This window comes from Leptonychotes weddellii, chromosome 11 (assembly GCF_054177405.1).
Source record: "Leptonychotes weddellii isolate Sample4059 chromosome 11, ASM5417740v2, whole genome shotgun sequence".
Classification (NCBI taxonomy): Eukaryota; Metazoa; Chordata; class Mammalia; order Carnivora; family Phocidae; genus Leptonychotes; species Leptonychotes weddellii.
This window is the reverse complement of record NC_138379.1, coordinates 91,884,823-91,903,822: the sequence shown is the minus strand read 5'-3', so window position 1 is coordinate 91,903,822 and position 19,000 is coordinate 91,884,823. Positions and strand designations below refer to the sequence as shown.

At 40.3% G+C, this 19,000-nt stretch overlaps 1 protein-coding gene across 1 annotated transcript in view; it reads left to right on the top strand.

Annotated features, from left to right (window-relative positions):
- GRIA4 (glutamate ionotropic receptor AMPA type subunit 4) overlaps positions 1-18,064 on the top strand; it is a 345,999-nt gene extending 327,935 nt beyond the window's left edge. The window contains exons 15-17 of the mRNA XM_081799577.1: positions 3,049-3,163; positions 11,458-11,592; positions 15,669-18,064. Of these exons, the coding sequence (XP_081655703.1) occupies positions 3,049-3,163; positions 11,458-11,592; positions 15,669-15,833 (415 nt within the window). The 3' untranslated portion in view covers positions 15,834-18,064. The remainder of the gene's footprint in view (positions 1-3,048; positions 3,164-11,457; positions 11,593-15,668) is intronic.
- Positions 18,065-19,000: the final 936 nt, after the last annotated feature.

The following is a 19,000-nucleotide window of genomic DNA, read 5'->3' as shown; positions in this document are numbered from 1 at the left end:
ATGGAATTAGTTTCATTATGATTGCTTAGATAGGCGTAACTAAGATGAGTAGTCACTTTATCATGAAACCCCAGAAATATTCCCACAATTATAAAGATTGCCATAAACAAAATGAAAGAGAATAGCAGGAGCCAGCTGTGGAGTCTCCTGTTTTCAGGATCATCCCCCATACTTGGACTTTGTCAAACAGCATGAGTAGCTTGGCTCGCGCCACACCTGGGCTCTTAATTGTGGTCTACACACGTCCAGCAAGAGTGTGGTCACTGACTCTTTCTTCCTCTCCTCTTCCGTTTTTAAATGAAAACAATCCACTTGGTTGAGTTTATCTGTAAAAGGTGCCTTTTATAGAATAAAGGGAACAATCAGTGTAAGGAATAGCGCACGTTTTTCTTCTATCGCTCATCTTCTTGGCTGACCACTACTTCAGGACCATAATATCCCTGATCATTAATCTGCGTTTCTGACATTGACTTTGAAATCTCTGTCTGAAGTGTACGAAGGGGATTGCAAAGGAACAGTAAAACGTGATGGAAGGTCTGCTTCCCAAGTCCCTCGTTTACCCCCCACTACTTGTGACTTCCCTAAGCTTGCTTCCAATTCCTCTTTCAGGGTTCCTTTTTCTCTTGCCTAGGTAAAAAATATTCCAGCAAAATGAGTGAAGTAACTTTATGTATTTTCTTAAGTCACTTGATGATTCTTACAATTAATAACATGTAAAAGTAATGTGTTTCATAAAATAGGACAGATGTTCAAATGTGGCTTATGCTGCAGTTGAAATGGCAATCTACAGAGGCTGCTAGACCTGATTACAGAAATGACATCTGTAGTCAGAGAGTTGTAGAAAACAAGCAGTTTTCACATGCAGAGAAATCGTGAGTACCTGAAGACTCTTTCTGAATATTAATTACAAGGTGCCTTCCATGCATCATAAGAGAAAAATTAACGTGCGTATAATATTATTAGGGGGACTTTATCAAGGGGCCACATGTTTCTGGAAGGAAAACGTGGATTAACTGTGACCTGGGCAGTGACTTACCTACTGGTCAAGTGTATCGTACGAACCAAATATTGATGTATACACACACACACGTGAATAGCAGTGTGAAACTAAACTGTTTTTACATGGCCTATTAGATGGTCTTAGAAAGACAATGTCTTAGAATAATTTTGTAGGAAGCTTTATTCCAAACAATTTTCTCAACGTGAAGCTTTTTTTCCTTATCCATTCCTTTGTTTTGCTTTTTGTTTTCTCCTGTGCTGTGGGACTGTCTTTGGCTAATACCCCTGTTAAATAACCCTCTCATGAAATGATCTCGGTTTTATCAAAGGAACGGTCTAAACTAACACATAAAATTATTGGGATGCCACCTCATTAAAACGGATCTACTATGAATGTTTCAGGCCAAAATAGAGTATAAAAATAGTTTTCTCCAAAATAAAAAATTTTAGTTCGGTTTAAATCATTGAAAGACAAATTTAGTTTGTTGTGGACACAAAATAAATTAAAACAACTTTCTCCCAACAGCATTTTTTTTTTAAATAGGTCTCTCTTCACTGAATATTCATTCATTCTTGCATTTCAGTCTGATCCTTTTGCTGATTAAACCAACCACCTGATATTGTTCACTTTGGGAAGTATATTCATTATTTTAGGCCACTAATGTGGCACTTGGGAAGGTGGGAGCAGCTGATTATTTAATTAGCATTTTGTAAATGGCTGTCTAAGTCTCAAGAAGAGTTAATACTCTCAAAGTGTATGGCTTACTCGTGGGACATGTTTATTCTCCAAGTGGATCACACTATCACAACACTGGAAAATGAACATTGTTTACGTGAAATATGATAAACACATTTTAAGAAAAACACTTCAATAGGCTGATTGGTGGTGAAATATGTAACACTTTTTACTAGTCAACAACTATTTCACTTGCAAATCAGTTTTCAAGTGCTATTCATTAATATGGGGTTATTTTGTTTTGTTTTATTTATAACTCATTTGGCATTAAGTAACCACCAAACTCAGTATTCATCAAGGTGCCTAGCCCAAATTCTTGGTATAGAAGCCACTCCCTCACTCTAACAGAGATTTCATGAAATGCTGGGAAGACCTCTTGAAAGAGATAATGGCTCATTTAAAAACTAACTTGAAAGCAAGTAAGAAACCAAATACCTGGCAGGCAAAAGCCCATGACACATTTTTAATCCTTTTAGACATTCATTAGAATCTGCTCCCTTATTCCCCGATAGAGATATACATGGAGGCAATCGGATCTGGGGTGTTTAATTACTGGGGTGTCCCTGGGGTTTAATTACTTAACTTCCGCAGTGGAATTGGCCGAGCCATCTTAGTTTCTAAATAGCATCCAAAGCCTTCAAGAATCAACACCAAATTCCAAATATAAGACCTTTTCCCTGAGGGCTGGCACTCCCTTTCTCTTGACTATCCTGTGACTTCTAGCCAGGGACACTGAACCAAACATGCCAATCCTAGATTCTGAGACCAATGAAATCAAACAAGTGAGCAAACCTAACTCCCACAAACAGTAAAGGGAACCATAATTAAGCCGTACTCTTTGTTGTCAGGAAATCCGTTCACAAAAATGAATGAACAGCTGCTTTCTCGCTCTGGCAATGCCGTTCCGTGTTTCCTTCCGGGAACGAGTTTTCATTTGGGTCTCTTTTCGGCTGTTGACATTCTTAGAGGCAAAGGAACTCAAGGCACAGTTCTTCCTCAATTACTAGTAAATGCAAGTTTATTGCTGTTTTGCAAAAGAAAAAAAAATCCATGTCATTGGTTGAAAACAGCGTCCGTTTATTTGACAGTAAATGCACTCTGAGAGCGAGCAGCACCAAATACCACGTTTCACACCCTTTGAAATTAGTCACCATTGCCTTTGGTTTGGACTCTGGTGGAAGGGGCTGCAGGACCGCAAAATGAGAGGTTTATTTAGCGCCTGGGAGAAGCTTATAAAAGAGCTTAAGTCCTCATTCCTTCTAACATCTTAACAGCTGTGCAGTTTCTTACAAAATATGTTTTATCGTTTCAAGAAATGCTGTTAACCTCGCAGTTTTAAAACTGAATGAACAAGGCCTCTTGGACAAATTGAAAAACAAATGGTGGTACGACAAAGGAGAATGTGGCAGCGGGGGAGGTGACTCCAAGGTCAGCCTCAATGTCACCAAAAGCGGGTAAACAGTATGTATAGTAATAGGTGCATCTGCTGGGAGACGCAGCTTGGACGCCCCCGCCAGCCACCCCCAGAATTGCCAGTCCAGTCCCTTCGAAACCCAAGTATGCAATTACTGTCAAAGCAAAAATATTTGCAACCGTTAACCAATTGAGGGACATGCAAACAGACCTCATTACAACAGTCCCTGAACCCCTCTGGCTTCAAAGAGGTCGTGGGTCAGACCTTGTAGTCCTACGAACCCCCTTGTTGAAAGCAGGAAAGGATCCAAGCTTTTGAAAGGGCAATTTAGTGACGAGGAGGGCGGACACCGAGGGGAAGTCTGTCCCCTCTGGTTCACCCATGCGTGGCGAGACCACCCACAAAGCGTTTTTAAGTAACAGCAATGACTTGACTCCACCTGGACCTGTTTCGAGTACCTTCCAGAAAGCCGTGTCTCTACCCAGAACCCTCAGGCTTCCGTTGCATATCAAGTTAAATAATAAATCAGCGATAGTCTTGTGAACTAGACATTTTTTGCCTTCCGTAAATGGATCAAATCACAGAATGATCGGCTTCAAAAGCAAGACCCGTTCAGCTCTGTGCTCACTACATCCATGTCATGTTTCCAGCTTCATAAAATAAGGTGGGGGTTTTTTTCTAAGGAGTTTCTAAAGGAAAAAAATGTATACAATTAACAGAAATAATCAACTGGTGTCCCAGAACCCTTCTTCACTGTGTATAGACCTAAAACAATCCAGACATGGGAATATCCTCACTGAATTTTCTTTCATACCTTCCACCTGGCATGGAAGAGTATTGAAAATTTTTAAGTATGCGCTCTTGTCTTTCTTTTAAAATCTAGAGAATTGCCCAAAACTGCTTGTCTTCCGTTTCTTGATTAGGCTGTAAATTCCCTTACTTGGCCACCCAACCCACAGAATGGTGCTCTGTTCTCTGAGAGTACTCGGGATGGAGGCTAAACTCATTCTTTTCCAATGGCGCTAACTTCCCCCTCTTTCCATCTTAAAAGACTTTCAAATGCAGCTCCTTTGTGCCCCTCTAATTACCAGCCCTGTTGCAGGAAGAGGAGGATAAACTTTGCCAAGGGAATATTCTAGCCAGGGAGAGACAGGACAAAGGAGGAGACAATGGAATCATGTGGACCCAATCCTGATCCCCCACCCCAGGTCCTGGAAAAGAATCATTCTGGAGAGAAAGAGCAGAGAGAGGGTGGAATCTTGGGGGATTCCTCTGGGATGGTTCCCCTTCAAGACCCCTCCATTTGAGACACCAGCCACATGTTTACTTAAGGAGTATTAACTCTTTTTATATTTTGGCACCCTAACTTGCCTAGAATATTCTGACAGTTTCCATAAAAACGTAAGTAAATAAATACATTTTTCTATGCAGAGAAAATTATTTAAATTTACACTAATCTACTATTTTCCATGCAAATTAGAAATATAAGAAAACATGCTCTAATAGCACCAAAGAAAAGCAAAAATTTTCTAGTCCATTAGCAAAATTTTGCTCTTGAATGTTTATTTTTCTCACCGATATAAGAGAAGTACAACACTGCTTAACCAATAAAACTTTCCAGAAAAATGAATAACAAACTCCTCTTTTAGCGTCCATTAAAACATCTTTCCAGAGAAAAATAAGCAGAGCAGAAACGTACGCATAATGGAAAAATCTATTTGAGAAAAGTCACTTCAGTTTATTTCACTAAGGGGTTGGACAGCTCAGATTGTTTGGTACACAGTGGACACTAAATAAATATTTGTTGTCAAAAAATATACGTAAATCTAACCTTGTAGTGCTCAAAAGTCAAACTGTTGGTCCCTGGTATGCAGTAACTTACTTTCACCAAACATGAGCTACAAAGTGATATGTTCTAAAACGTTACTTCAGATCTTCACAAAATGTTACAAAAATCAACTTAAAATATTCCCCCCAAATGATGTCACAGTATGTTGTTTTCCCTCAGAAATGTTGTTTTCGTACTAGAAAACACTCCTTGGAGGTCGCTTACTGATACGGTATATATCACCAAGCAAATAGGTGGTAACAGTCTAAATGTTAATGACGCCTACTCTGGATTTGTAGTAAGAGCTGTGTTCTACCTGCCCTGACCCAACTTAGGTCAAAGTAAAGCACCAGGAAGCTGTTGCTGTTTCATTTTTGTTTTGTACCTTCTACGGGTGACTGGTTTTCTTTTTAGAGTTACCTCACCCCTCCCGTGGGGCTTGATCTTCCTCAGAAGAGGTAAGATAAGGAGAAGGCTCAGCTGGAGAAGAAGCTAGTTTTTAAGCCTTTGCTGAGTATCGGGCCAAGGCAGGAGAGAAATTAAATGATGCCAATTCCGTGTAGGGGGTGGAATATGCACATTCAGAGGCCCCAACCCAGGCATGCTGAAATCTAATGTTGTCTTTCCAATACAGACCCTTGATAGGAGAAAACTCAGTTTTCTAGTAGTGATTCACCTAATGAAGGCAGAAAATCGTGGAAAGCTCGACCTCCACCCCACCCCACCCCCGCCCCCAATGAATGGGTTCCTTTGAGGAGACAGGTGACCCACCTGCCATTCACAGGATTATAACCCCGGGGGGACATCTCCAGCCTTCCATTCAGCAGCAAATTATTAAATTTCTGCTTTCAGCAGGCAACGTGCCATATTGGTGGGGAAAAAGAATTTTCTTTTCTCTCAAGGAGCTCATGATGACTGTGGTAGCTTCCAGTCACAGCCCATGGCTACAAAATAATTAGCATCCCCACTTACCTGAGAGCCATTCCCAGAGCATGACATTCTGACCCGGTCGCCCTCAACCAAGGCTTCATGCTGAAATGTAAAAATTTAAGGAAAGAAGTAAGAAAAAGGGTCCTGCATCTTAAAAAATAATAATAAAGTAGAAAGGCAGGATTTGGAGGATGCAAATCCATTTTTTGGAAAATTTACTTCTTTAATAATATTGGTGCAATGTGGTCTAATCTATGATCATAAGAAATTCATACTTGTGAATAAAGCAATAAAAGTTTACTAATTGGCAATGAGCCAATTTAAAAATATCATTGCAATGTCTCAAACTCATTTTCCTCTCTGATGAATCTGATACAGTTTAGTCTGAGCACAAACCATACACAGAATTTTATGCCAGTTTTTAACGTGAGTTATTCAGTCCTGGTTCTAGTTGGAAATTTTGGCAACGCCTGTAATCATTAATGATCTATAAAATTATTGACTTTTTGTTTGTTTTATACCCTATTCTCCTCTATGTATATAAAAACAGGCACCCTCACGAATGTGGATATTCATATAAAAATCGTTTTGTAAATGTGATTACCAAATAACGTCTTCTTTAGGAACTATATTAGATCACAAGATACCCATTTTTAATTTAGCCCTTTGAAGACGGTAGCCAGTCCTGGCTTTAAAGCACGTCATAAGTGGCCTCCTCTCCTTCACCATAGCCATAGAAACCAACACACGAGTAAAGGGATTGTTAGCAAAAATATGAATTCATAAGCAGAAAGAAAAGTTGTGGTAAACAAAAGCCAGCGATTGCCCAATAATGAATTCCTTGCTCAGTGCCTGATAACTCCACCAGATAACCATTAAGTTTGGCTCCTAATAAATATCTTAAATTCAAAATTCCAATCTACTTATGGCCTCTAAAACCAGGGTCTTGCCGTGACTAGCAGAAGGACCAAAGAGGCAAGGGGAGAAGTGAAGGGAGAAGGGCAAAGTGGGGACCTTAAGGACATCCCTTCTAGAAGAAACTGGAAGGAAACTCTGCTTTCTTTTTCCTTCCCTTTTCAGCATGAAGTCCTCCTCCCAGAGCACCCCATTCAAGAAGTGCAGTGTAGGCTCGTATAATACACCTGTGTAGGTGTTAAAAAGGCTTTGGTGAGCAGCCTGGGGACCTCAAAACTCTTATAGTATCAGTTAAATGAAAAAGCTTGCTCTGGGTTCAAAATAATTTAAATACAGCAACCTTGCAGAGCACCTACTCTGAGTCAGATACCCTGGTAAATACTGTCCTACAAAGATGAATGAGATACCGCTTTTGTTCCCAAGCAGTCCACAACTCACCCACCAACCTGGGGTAGGGTTTTGTAATAATCACTTCATGAGTGGGGGTCGGGGTGTATAGATAGTAAAACCCACATTTGGGACCAGATTCACCAAGCACCAAAGTTTACCAAAATCTTCATCCTGCTCCATCCCCAAACTCAGTGTTTAGTAGAAAGTGTTAAATCATGCTCATATTAGATTTTGTTCCAAAACACGATGTAATTTTCTAGGAATGTGGCAAATGCATATTACTTCTTAAATGGAACAATGAGCCTTGTTAAGACGTTACAACATAGATACAAAAAATTAAATCGTATTGAGAAAACAGTTAAAAAACTTATATCTTAGAAACTTTTTTCAGAACTAACAGTACAACAACATAACAAAAAAGAGACTTTTGGCTTAACGGCTAATCAGAAAACTCAGTTAACCAGAAACTCCCATTTCCCGAGTCTTCCGTTGTGAGTGCTTTTAATTGCACAAGCTGAAGTCACACTATTACAAACCCTGATTCAGCTACTTCCTAGCTGTGTGGCTAGATGATTTAATCTCTCCGTGCCTTGGTTTCCTCATTTGTAAAATGCAGGTGATCATAGTATCCAAACACATAAAATGCTTCCAACAGCTCCTGGTACCTAGGAAGGGTTCCGTCAGGGTTAACTAGCATTATCACCGTTATTATTACTGCATTGCCTAGATGTGCAGATAGGTTTATGGAATTAATCCCCTGGCAGTCAAATCAATGCATGCTGTGTCTCTCCAAATGCACTCAATATTTCCTAGAAGAAGTGAGGTGTTGGGGGAGAGAGCCAGACAAAATAATTGTGGCAGCTTAGAAATGTCAAGAGAAATTCAATGAGTCTCTCTCCGAATATTTGTAAAAGCAAAAAGAAACAGAAACCAACCAAGCACGGAAACAGTAACAAGAGATGTCAGGGCTTACTGCTCCCCATCCATCCTCTCGGACTTTTATTTTATACACACAAAGGTGTTAACGTAGGAATGAAAACCAGGGGAGTTCTTCGATTCCTCAGAACATTGAGACTGAGTGATGACTGGCCTTTTCCTCCTTGAGACTCCTTATATAACATCAAGTACTGAAGGACTCAAATATGGTAGAAAAGAAAAGTGGGATTTTATAGGACGGGAGTTTGTTCCTAAAAATGTCGGTTTCCCCGAGCCTGTCATGTACCTGCTAGGAAGCGTCCGTGGGGTACATTAGAGTCACTTACCTTTGTATGCACAGCATATTAATGTGATAGACTCGAGATAGATAGATAGATAGTGCTATTATTCAGGTTAAATTCCGCAACTGAGGAGAGTGTCAGCATGGGCTTATCCTCTCATGACTCACATATCGGTCTCCTAAGGACCTTCCTGGACCCTTTGTCAGTAACTCCCGCACCCTCCTTCTCTTCCAGTTAGTCCTGGATGAGCATGGTTAAGGAGTCCGTGTAGACGTACTTTTACAGCAGAGAGTAAAATTACACCAGCTGAATCACAGCGTAGGGGAGAGCCCAAACCGGTCCGAGCCAGCTTCTCTGCATGCCAGTCTGTCCATCTGCAACCACTGCCATTCATTTCGAAAGTGGGGGGAACACAAGGAGCTTGTGGATCTCGAATGACTTCCACCGCTGTGCTGGGAACCTCGTAAACGCTCCAGCAATGGAACCCAGGCCAATAGTTTTGGGTTCACAGTAATTGCATACGTTTTATTTACGATCCTCCCTAGCAGTATGCACCTGTTACCTAAAGCGATGGAGCAGGCCCCAGTCGTAGGTCTGGTTCTCCACCTGGGCCTCCCGCACGAGACTTAGCACCTCCTGTGGCCTCTGCTCTGTCACTTTGCCTTGCGATTCTAATGTAGTTTGACTTGAATAACATAAAATAACATATATAATGTTATTTATGTTATTTTCCACGTGAAGAACTCCTGTAAACCTTGCCGTTTTGAAACTCAGTGAGGCAGGCGTCTTAGACAAGCTGAAAAACAAGTGGTGGTACGATAAAGGTGAATGTGGACCCAAGGACTCCGGAAGCAAGGTTAGTCGTCACACTCCGGGGCCTCGTCTTGTGCGCACAGGGCCCACGAGCGTTTGTCACAGGGCGCAGACCCACTCACCCGCCTTCTCAGAGAATTGCAGCCCGCACCCGCACTGCTCAGGCTTGGGTTACAACTCAAATTATCCGCAGAAGCACATACACTAATAAAATTCCTCCTGTGACCCTCAGACTCACATAGCACTAGCGCGAGCAGCGCTTCTTGGTTAGGGTTGCGCTTGTTTCGGAGGCGAAGGCCCCGAAACCCGTCGTTTCAGGAGCTGATGCCTTCTCAAAACAGAAGCGGGGAATTGTCCGGTAGCCATCCAGAGAAGGATCTTAAATATTCACCCTGTGGCATTCAGAAGTTCAGTCTTTTGTCACTACGTTGCCAAGCATTCCACTTTAGTTTGAAGAGGCCCAGTTATAGTTTTGTGCTGACGGATGCGCAGTGGACTTTCCGATTCGGTTCTACCAAAGTGCTCTTAGTAGATCAGCATTTACGGATAATATCTCAAGTTAAGATCTCTCATTCGTGAATTCTTCTTGGTGCAATGCAGAGATCCAGAGACCTGATTCCACTGAGTACAAATAAAAAGGGTTACAAACAGTTATGTTTCCATTCTAAAGGAAAAAATGTAACAATGTATCAGTGAATCTAATTACCTGTGCAAATTCATAGAATGTAACGAGTGCCCGAAAGGAGTTGAGGATTCTTGAAATCTTCTTTTATTTTTTTTCTTTATCTTCTTTAAAAGAAAAAAAATATTAGTTATTCTAAGACATGAAACAAATAAATGGCTTAAATAGGAGAGTCTCCATTCACTTAAGAATGAGACCAAGTAATGTCACTTGATACCTTTTCTGGGCTTATCCCTACGTTTTAATCAGTTTTTTCCTGCCTTTGAACCAGAGTGGAATGAGACAAGCTTGGCCAAATAATGAAATACTTATCTCAAATCCCTATGTCAAGCCAGAGAAGCATAAATATTTAATGAGCGATGATTTTAAAAATGAAGTGACCCTAAATTTTGGCCCAATCAGCTAATGTCATGGCTAATTGGACAGTGTACATAGTACATCTTTTGAATTCAATACTCTGCTAATAAAACTAAGTGTCTGGATCACATTTTGCACAAAACCTACAGCTGGGAAGATGATGGCCACAGGGCATCCTACAGGGAGTCTATCCAAAATACTCTCTCAAATCTTGTTATGTAATATACGTATTTCCAATTTATGAAAAAATTCTGAAGTCTTGTTACAATTTTAGTATTTTCCAATCATATGCTTGACTATTTCCAAATTTATTATGAGATAATATGTATGCTAAAGCTCTGGAGAATAATATGTCTAAACTATTAACTGATTAAGTATTTTTAACTGGGAATGGAATCTTATTTTTAAATCAGTAAAAATAATCATAAATTTGTCCATATGAAAATAATTTATGTCTCAATTAACCATGGTAATTTGTATATTTTTAAGTTATTTTTAAAAAGTTACCTAAATGTGATGCATACATAATTATTCCTAAATAGTATATAATATGTAAAAGTGACACTTTCTGGAAGATCTCCCATACACCTATGACTGAAAGAAAAAATAATGTGTACCCTAGCACATTATTTACATATATTTGGTAAAGCAACAGTGAAGAAAATGTGAAACTGTTAGCTAAAAAAACCAACGAAACTTAGTTCCTTAAGTAGGAAATGTGAAGTGAGATTTATACAAGAGAAATTTCAAACATTGAAAGTATATGGAATAGCAGGAAAGCCAAAAGACATCCCCTTCCCATGTAACTGGGTTTTAAATATGCCATTTTCAAACCTAAATAATAAGCCCACTTCTGCCACCCTGTGTAAATATATAAATGCTTTTATATGGCTAGGTATAGTGGTTTTCACTGCATATTTAATAATGATAAAACGTTACAAATTTTATTGAATGTAATTACACACAGTTTTATTGGTAATCATCATAATTTCACTTCTCCTGAGAGTTGGAAGCTTTATGCTTAAATCCATAAACCTCCATCAGTGATTTATACATGTAAATAATTTCAGGTTGCATTAGGCATTTGCTTTAATTAGCTGTTTGGATTTCGTGTGTTCTTTTGCCTCCTGGATGTGACATTTCCGCAGTTAACTGAGATGTCTTTATCTCCCCCAGGACAAGACGAGCGCCTTGAGCCTGAGCAACGTAGCAGGCGTCTTCTACATTCTGGTTGGCGGCTTGGGCTTGGCTATGCTGGTGGCTTTGATAGAGTTCTGTTACAAGTCCAGGGCAGAGGCGAAGAGAATGAAGGTGGCAAAGAGTGCACAGACTTTTAACCCAACTTCCTCGCAGAATACCCAGAATTTAGCAACCTATAGAGAAGGTTACAACGTATATGGAACCGAAAGTATTAAAATTTAGGGGTAGGACTTAGGGCTTACTACAGTGAGTGGGTGATGCATCCTGTAACTGCAGTGTTGTGACCTGTCTGTCCAGTGGTGACGTTGCTTGCTTCTGATTAGAGCTTTTATATTTTTGAAAAACTTCAGTGCAAAGTGGTTCGGTTTTCTTTGGCTGCGGATGCACTGTTCGAAACTGTATGTTGCCAATAGATATCTGCATTGAAAGGGTCAGAAAGACAAAATCAAACCCCCAGGATTGCTCTGCAATATGATCTGAACAGTATATCCTACTCGAAATTTGGGAGAAAATGGAAATTAGTTCTGGGTTTCCTTGTCCATGTAGCAGGCTAATCTACTTGGAACAATCCAATTTTAGGAGAACTCACAAAATCGGCATAAAACCATTTCAGGCGATCAAAGCTTAGACGGTTGCCTATTTTGGTATGGTTATGTATTTTCTGAGAACCAACTCCAAGCACATAGTAAGGGCTCGGAGAATTGTAGCTCCTATTCTGTTTCACATTAACCATCATTCTATATTTTTTTAAGAACCAAACCCTGCTGTTTCCTCATCTGACAGTACCTTGAGCCAGGCCTTTAGGTAGGAGTGATTGTCAGAATATTGACTCCAATTCATATTTCTTTAGATGAATTTCAACTTCACCTTCACAGTATCACTAAGGTGGATATGCATTTTAGGCAAGACAGCAGTTTCCCCATCAAAGATGTCAGCAATGCATGTGTTCTTCAGGGGGACACAGGAAAAGATAAAAATTGCAGTGAATTATTACGGCCTTTTTTTTTTTTTCCATTTCAATTGTTTTTAAGTAGGCCAGAGCAGCCCCACTTACTCATATCCTCCCACTGTGTCACAATAAAACATCGTAAATATTCAGTGAAATGTAGGAAATGGAGATAATTTTTTAAGAATCTAAGTGTCCACTACTTTTATTCCTCGAATGATAGAAAGTGGTTTTAAAATAAGATCTGAAAGCATTTGTTACTGCTTTTCCTAAAATCAGGTCTCTAAGACCCATTTTCTAAGATTATATATAATAGTCAACTGAATGGGCTGCTCACTCTGATGACAATGATAAATGAGGCTTTGAACCCACAAGAGACATTCAGTGCTTGATGGACCCGAGAGTCAAAAACCCAATATAATTTTCATAAGATGTACATCTGAGGTTATGCCAGGTAAATAACGCTTGTTTTTTATATTTGTGGTTATAAAAGCTATCGAAACACTTGGTTAATGTCTTAAAACAAAGAACAAAAGTCATTCCCTTTTACAAAGATCTAGTTGCTTCTATCCATAATCTAGAAATCAATGGATTACTGAGTGTAACTCTACATAGATAAGCCCCACATGGCTCTTTCCCAATTTTGTGTAAAAGAATGAAGAACAAGACCCTAGAGTTCACTCAGATCAGAATGTTTTGAGCATGTCTTCTGATAGCAAAACAACAAACAAGGAAACTTTCAAGGTCTCTTGACCATTATACAAATGCTGTTATCTTAATAATTATACAGTTGAGAGATTTTCTCAAACTGAGAAAAACAATATGTGACAGGTTTTCAGATTCAGTTATTTGGATTTTATTCTGGAATGAATTTTATGTCTTAAAAAGGGGGGCTTTTTTGTTTTGGTTTGGTTTGGGGTTTTTTTGTTTTTGTTTTTTCTTACAAGTCATTAAAACTGATTTTTCTTTGGCAAAGCAAAAGCATTCCAATCATCAGCAAGGTCCAAGGGTAAGGTTGCAAAGAAAAGAAAAAGAATATTAGAAAATTCTAGAAACAAACACTCATGGATGCCAGTTAATTACCACAATCTGGGAAGTTGCTAAAGAGATATAAATTCCCAGGTTATGTACATACAGTTCACATGTAATAATGTTTTTGGAGTCCGAACCTGGCATTACAACGTATCACATGAATTGCCTCTACAGTTGGGGTTAAACTTCTAAGACAATAAATTTCAAATAAAATACAAAGCATTCCTGTCCATGACTTTTAAAAAGACTTAATGGCATTCAGGGTAAATGAAATGATTTGCACCTAAGAAGACTTGACAACTGTTACTGTACTCTCATACAAGACGGCTTTTTCCTTTCAAAAACTCTGTTGGCCACAATTACCCAAATTTTTGATAATCTAAATAATACTGTCCTAGAATGCTGAAAACAAAACCTGAAACCTTCAATATAGAGAATATTTACTCTAAAAATGATTATCCCTCACGGGAACAGGTATAGTCCTAGCCTTTAGCCTCAACAATCTAAACAGACCCAGACCATGTGTAAATTTATAAGAATTTGAGCAGCCTCAGTGGGTTCACAGCAAAGCTGAATAGAAATGATATTTTAAGGAAGAAGCAGGAGATAGAAGTATAAGAAATAATAATGCTAAGATTTTAAGAGAAAATAGGAGCTGTCAAAGATTTATTAACTATTACACTCGGTTGCATTCATCTACAGAGAAGGAAAGATTACTTGAGAGCACATGGTTCCTGTTTGGGGTATTTTCCTTTCTTCGCAAAGGCAATCAAGAAAAGAAAGGAAACACAAATTTTATAGCAAGAGCCTTCTGAAAAAAAATCCCTTCCAAAAATTATAATGCTTTTGTTAATTGTATTTCTTCTTCAAAACAAAAAAACAAAATAAAACCAGTAGGTTTTAAAAAATAATTATTTTATTTAATATTAAATGTTGAAAGTGAATCTGAGGAAACAAATTCAAACTTTGGTTCTGGTTCATTTAATTTAGTGATGAGTAGTTCTGTAGAGATTGCATCCTGATTTCTAATTTTTTTGAGACTATTCACTAAAGAAAAACTATGATAATGACCTTGGTTTTTATCATAGATAAGTCATTAACTAGCAGTTTGACTTTATCAGGGTATCTGATCTCTAAACCTTTACATTATACCATTTTCTACTCCTATCACTAATTTCATTATTTAATATATCGTGACTCTAATACTTAAGTTCCAGAGCAGAGTAAATATAGGGATGGAATTCCTAAAGAATTAGGTAAACCTAAATTCGCCACAGGGAATTAAGATATATTTTGAGTTACGAGAAATAAATGATCTATGCCATAGCAGACTTAGGCAGTATCTCGTTTGCCTTATTTTCCTCTTGAGTTAACATTAAAATTCAGTTACTAGAAAAAAATGTGAAGGCAAATGAACCAGCAGTAATTAGATTTACATAAAAACACTGCCTGTCTCTCTTCTGTGTAATACTGTTATCTGCTCCTGACTTAACCTGACAGAGAACAGGAATTTAATGAGGATTTCGGAGACCTGACCCCTTAACATCTCAGTCTGGGAGGTTCCCCAGCAGTGAGGAATTGAAACATACTCCCTTTCAGTGCACCCCCCCTTGAAACACTTAGAGCCTCCGAAAACATCAGTCAGCTTCCAGAGTAGGCCGGTCACTAACTGTGCTGTTCTGGGTCATGTCTACCCCTGGTGTGAATGAATGAAGGTGTCTGTGGATAGATCTGTGTTCCGAAGGCCGGAAGATCTGTCGTGAATAGTCCGCAGTTTGTTTAGACAGCTCATCACAGTTTTGAGGATAACGCCCGCGCTGTAAAGACATTTCCTGGCAAGAGCAAGAGGCTCAATTAGAAACACTGTCCACCTAGAGGAGAATTTTAAGCTGGCCCAGAAGTGCCAGGGTGTAAAGGACCGCAAGGCGAAGGCTGTGTCCCGCCCAGACTTGCCGAACAAAACCTAGGGTGACGATTTCCAAATTAGTTCTGAAACAGGTAGGACCACAAACTCCCGTCTGATTTATTCTTCACTATAGTTGAGCTTCCCTTTCCCATAATGCGCAGTTTTCACACGACCAAAAGAATATTGGAAAAAATGCAGATGTCTAATTATTGATATCTTGGTGTTTGTTGTGTCGCCTTTTGTCGGAGAAGCAGAAACATTGTAACAGTCCACACTCTTTCTGTTTCCTTTCCATGCACCCAGCTGACCTTTTCTGAAGCCATAAGAAACAAAGCCAGATTATCCATCACTGGGAGTGTAGGTGAGAACGGCCGCGTTCTGACGCCCGACTGCCCCAAGGCTGTACACACGGGAACTACAATTAGACAAAGTTCAGGATTGGCTGTCATTGCATCGGACCTACCATAAAAACCAAAAACATAATCGAGTGCCTTAATCAAACTGTGTTGGTGACCGACGGGAGCGCGGCCCGGGGCGCGCCGAGCAGGTGCCCTGGACCAGGCCTCTGGCCAGAGCGGGCTGTGCGTCCTGATGCTCCCCGTTCCGCAGCAGCAACGCGTGCATGAGCTCAGCTCGGAAACCCAAACTCAGATTTTCTATCAGGAAAACTCACAATTTAGGTTTTTTCGGGGAGCGGGAGGGTGGGGAGGGAGCTGGGATGGGCGTATTAACAGCAACAGATTTCACTCGAGTGGACTTAAAAACTAATCAGACTTGCGAGTTAGCGCATCAAACTGTGAAGTTCTTGCTCAGAAAGGCCTGTCTTCACCGCAAGGGATAAACTAGTTAGAGAAGTCAGTGAACATGCTAACGTGCGTCTCCAGAACACCCACGTGGTCCGTGGGAGACTCCAGCCGAGAAAACACAGCACGAAACTGTGATCAGAAAATAATCAACACTCATGTAAATCCTGTGAAAAAATTTAAAGGATGTATTTACACTTACTTTGGAGAAAACAAATACTGAAACATGCTTGCTTTTTAACTGACGTAAATTCAGTAGAGGACAACACAATTCTTTTTTCTAACCATCTTAGGGAAAAATACATTGCAATAATTGATATGCCATCACTGTAATAAACTTTAGAGACTTTTTTTTTTTATAAAAGTCGGTCATCTCCTTGTTGCAGTAACCTACGCTCTGTCACATAGTCGGTGTCCCCAGATCGCGTTTGTCTCACTACCGGAACACAAACACAAACGAAGACAGCGTTACCGTGAAATCATCAGTCTGCAATGTAGAATCAAAAGAGACTACGGGTCACTCATGGTATCGATCTTATTTATAATCTTGTTCTGTGTACAAAATTGTGGTTTTTGTACCCACGAAAAGAATAAAACTGCGGACGTTCTTACAATATCTACAGAGCTTAAAGTTTGTTTTTATCATTAATAAAAGTTATTTGAGAAATTATAAGACTGTAGGAGGGATTATAGAAGTCAAGTATGGGCCATATTATAGCTCTTATTTCTGCATAATAAGCTTACCCACTTTTACAGGTGTTTGCCTGTGAGCAGGTGAAATCGTCACAGATGACGTGTTTGAATTGGGGAACGATCTGTTGTCATTAACAGCAACATACCTGTAATCGCGTGTTGAAATTTTACTTGACTGTATTTTGCTGCATAAAATAATGTGTCTCTTGGGTTTCTCCCCGCCCCCATTCCCCTTGTTCCGTTTAAATCACTTGAAGGCACGAATAGTAATTTGTGGTAGACAAAAAGAAGAAGAAGAAGAAGAAGAATTTGTCCTTGTTTTTTCAACTGGAAATGGTGAAGAAAATTATACCCGTGTTTATTTCCCAAACCCACCTTCTGTTATGTATGGATTAAATTAACGTGGCTCAAAGGAAGGTTTGGATCCTTTGAAATAATAAATGAGTACCAGAGTACAGCTAGCCATCACACGACGTAGAGATCTTGGCAGAAAGCACAGGTTAGGATGATCTTGGAAGTGTGGCCTTGAAGGACGAGCTCCGCGTCCACAGGTGGAGAAGCCGTGGAGCGCCTTCGGGGCGAGCCGGGGTCCCGCGCGGTGCGTGTCCAGGAAGATAAAGCTGGAGAAGGTGAAGGACCCACCCGCTTGCTTCCATCTGGAGATTTCCATCCCCCCGCGATCTCTGCGCTACAGTAAAGAGCCACCTCTAAAAGCGCAGGTCCCGTGACCCACGCACGGTCCCCTCAGGAAAAGGCCCAAGCTCTGAAGCAGAGCAAGTGAGTCCCTCCGTGACCTGGTCCCTACTGCTCCCTCCCGTGACGTGCGTCCCGGGCCCAGCCTCCCCCGCCCGCACACGGGACGCGGCATCTACTCTCTTGGGCTGTCACTTCCCCGGTCTCTTTCCCCGACTAACGTGGACTCATCCTTCAGCACCAGATGGAACCGTACCTGCCCCAGGAAGGCCTCCACGCCAACCCGCCCGCCTGCTGCCCCCGGGACCGGGTCAGAGGCCCTTTCCGTGTTTTGTCCCCATCAGGGCGTCTGCCGTGTACCGCACTGTACTTGCCTGTGTGCTTGTCTGTATAACGTCAGACTGTAAGCTCCTTGAGGGCAGGATGTCTCTCCCGTTCACAGTTGTATCCCCAGCACCCAGCACAGTGCCTGGCGTATTGTAGGTGCTTAATAAATATTTGTTGAATGAATGAATTGAATCGAATCAATTTAATTAAGTGGAAGCAGAAAGACAGTATCTTTCCTCGTTAACAGTCCCTAGCGTGTGTGTTAAGTAAAGAGCAGGTCAGAACGAAGGCTGGGGGCGCCCGGGTGCTCAGTCGGTTGGGCGACCGACTCTTGATTTCAGCTCAGGTCGTGATGTCAGGGTCGTGAGATTGAGCCCCACGCCGGGCTCCGTTCTGGGGGGAGTCTGCTTGATACTCTCCCTCCCTCTCCCTCCACCCCTCTCCCCCACTAAAAAAAAAAAAAGGCTGAAGGATGGCTGATTTCATGACGTTGTCCATCTCCCCGGAAGAAGTGCGGCTAAAAAACAAAACAAGATGACCTGACAAATTTTCTGATCGCAGGAGACGTTATTCCGTGTAATTGTACCTAGCTGTGGAATGATTTGTTTAGCTAGAGAAATTGTCTTAAGGTAATTAAATAACCCAAACCAGGGTTCTGGCTTGGTTTTTACCCATTCTTCTAAAGATCTCTTTCATTTAATTCTCAGAGTGGATAAGTGATGAGAAGGTAAAAAGTTATATTTCTCATAGTTTAATTTCTTCTTTTTGTGTTGTTTTCTTTCTGTATTAGTATCATATAGTTAAATTTCTGTATTTCTCATGGAATAATTCTGCCAAAACCAAAATGTTAAATCTGCCATCAGTACAAAGGGATACCCTATCTGGTCTCCAATCTGAGGAAATGCTATAAAGCTAGGTAATGTGATTTTAACACATTTATGTTTAAATTAAGTTAAAAAAACATTTAAAACATTTAGTTCCATGAAGAACTCAATTATCAAGCAAGCAAGATGACCATCTAGTGCAGAATTTCCTGAATGTATCAGGCAAAACCACTTTTGAAGCTACATCAGCTGGTTAAATGTATACAATGACCACATTTGAAGGCTGTAAAGGACC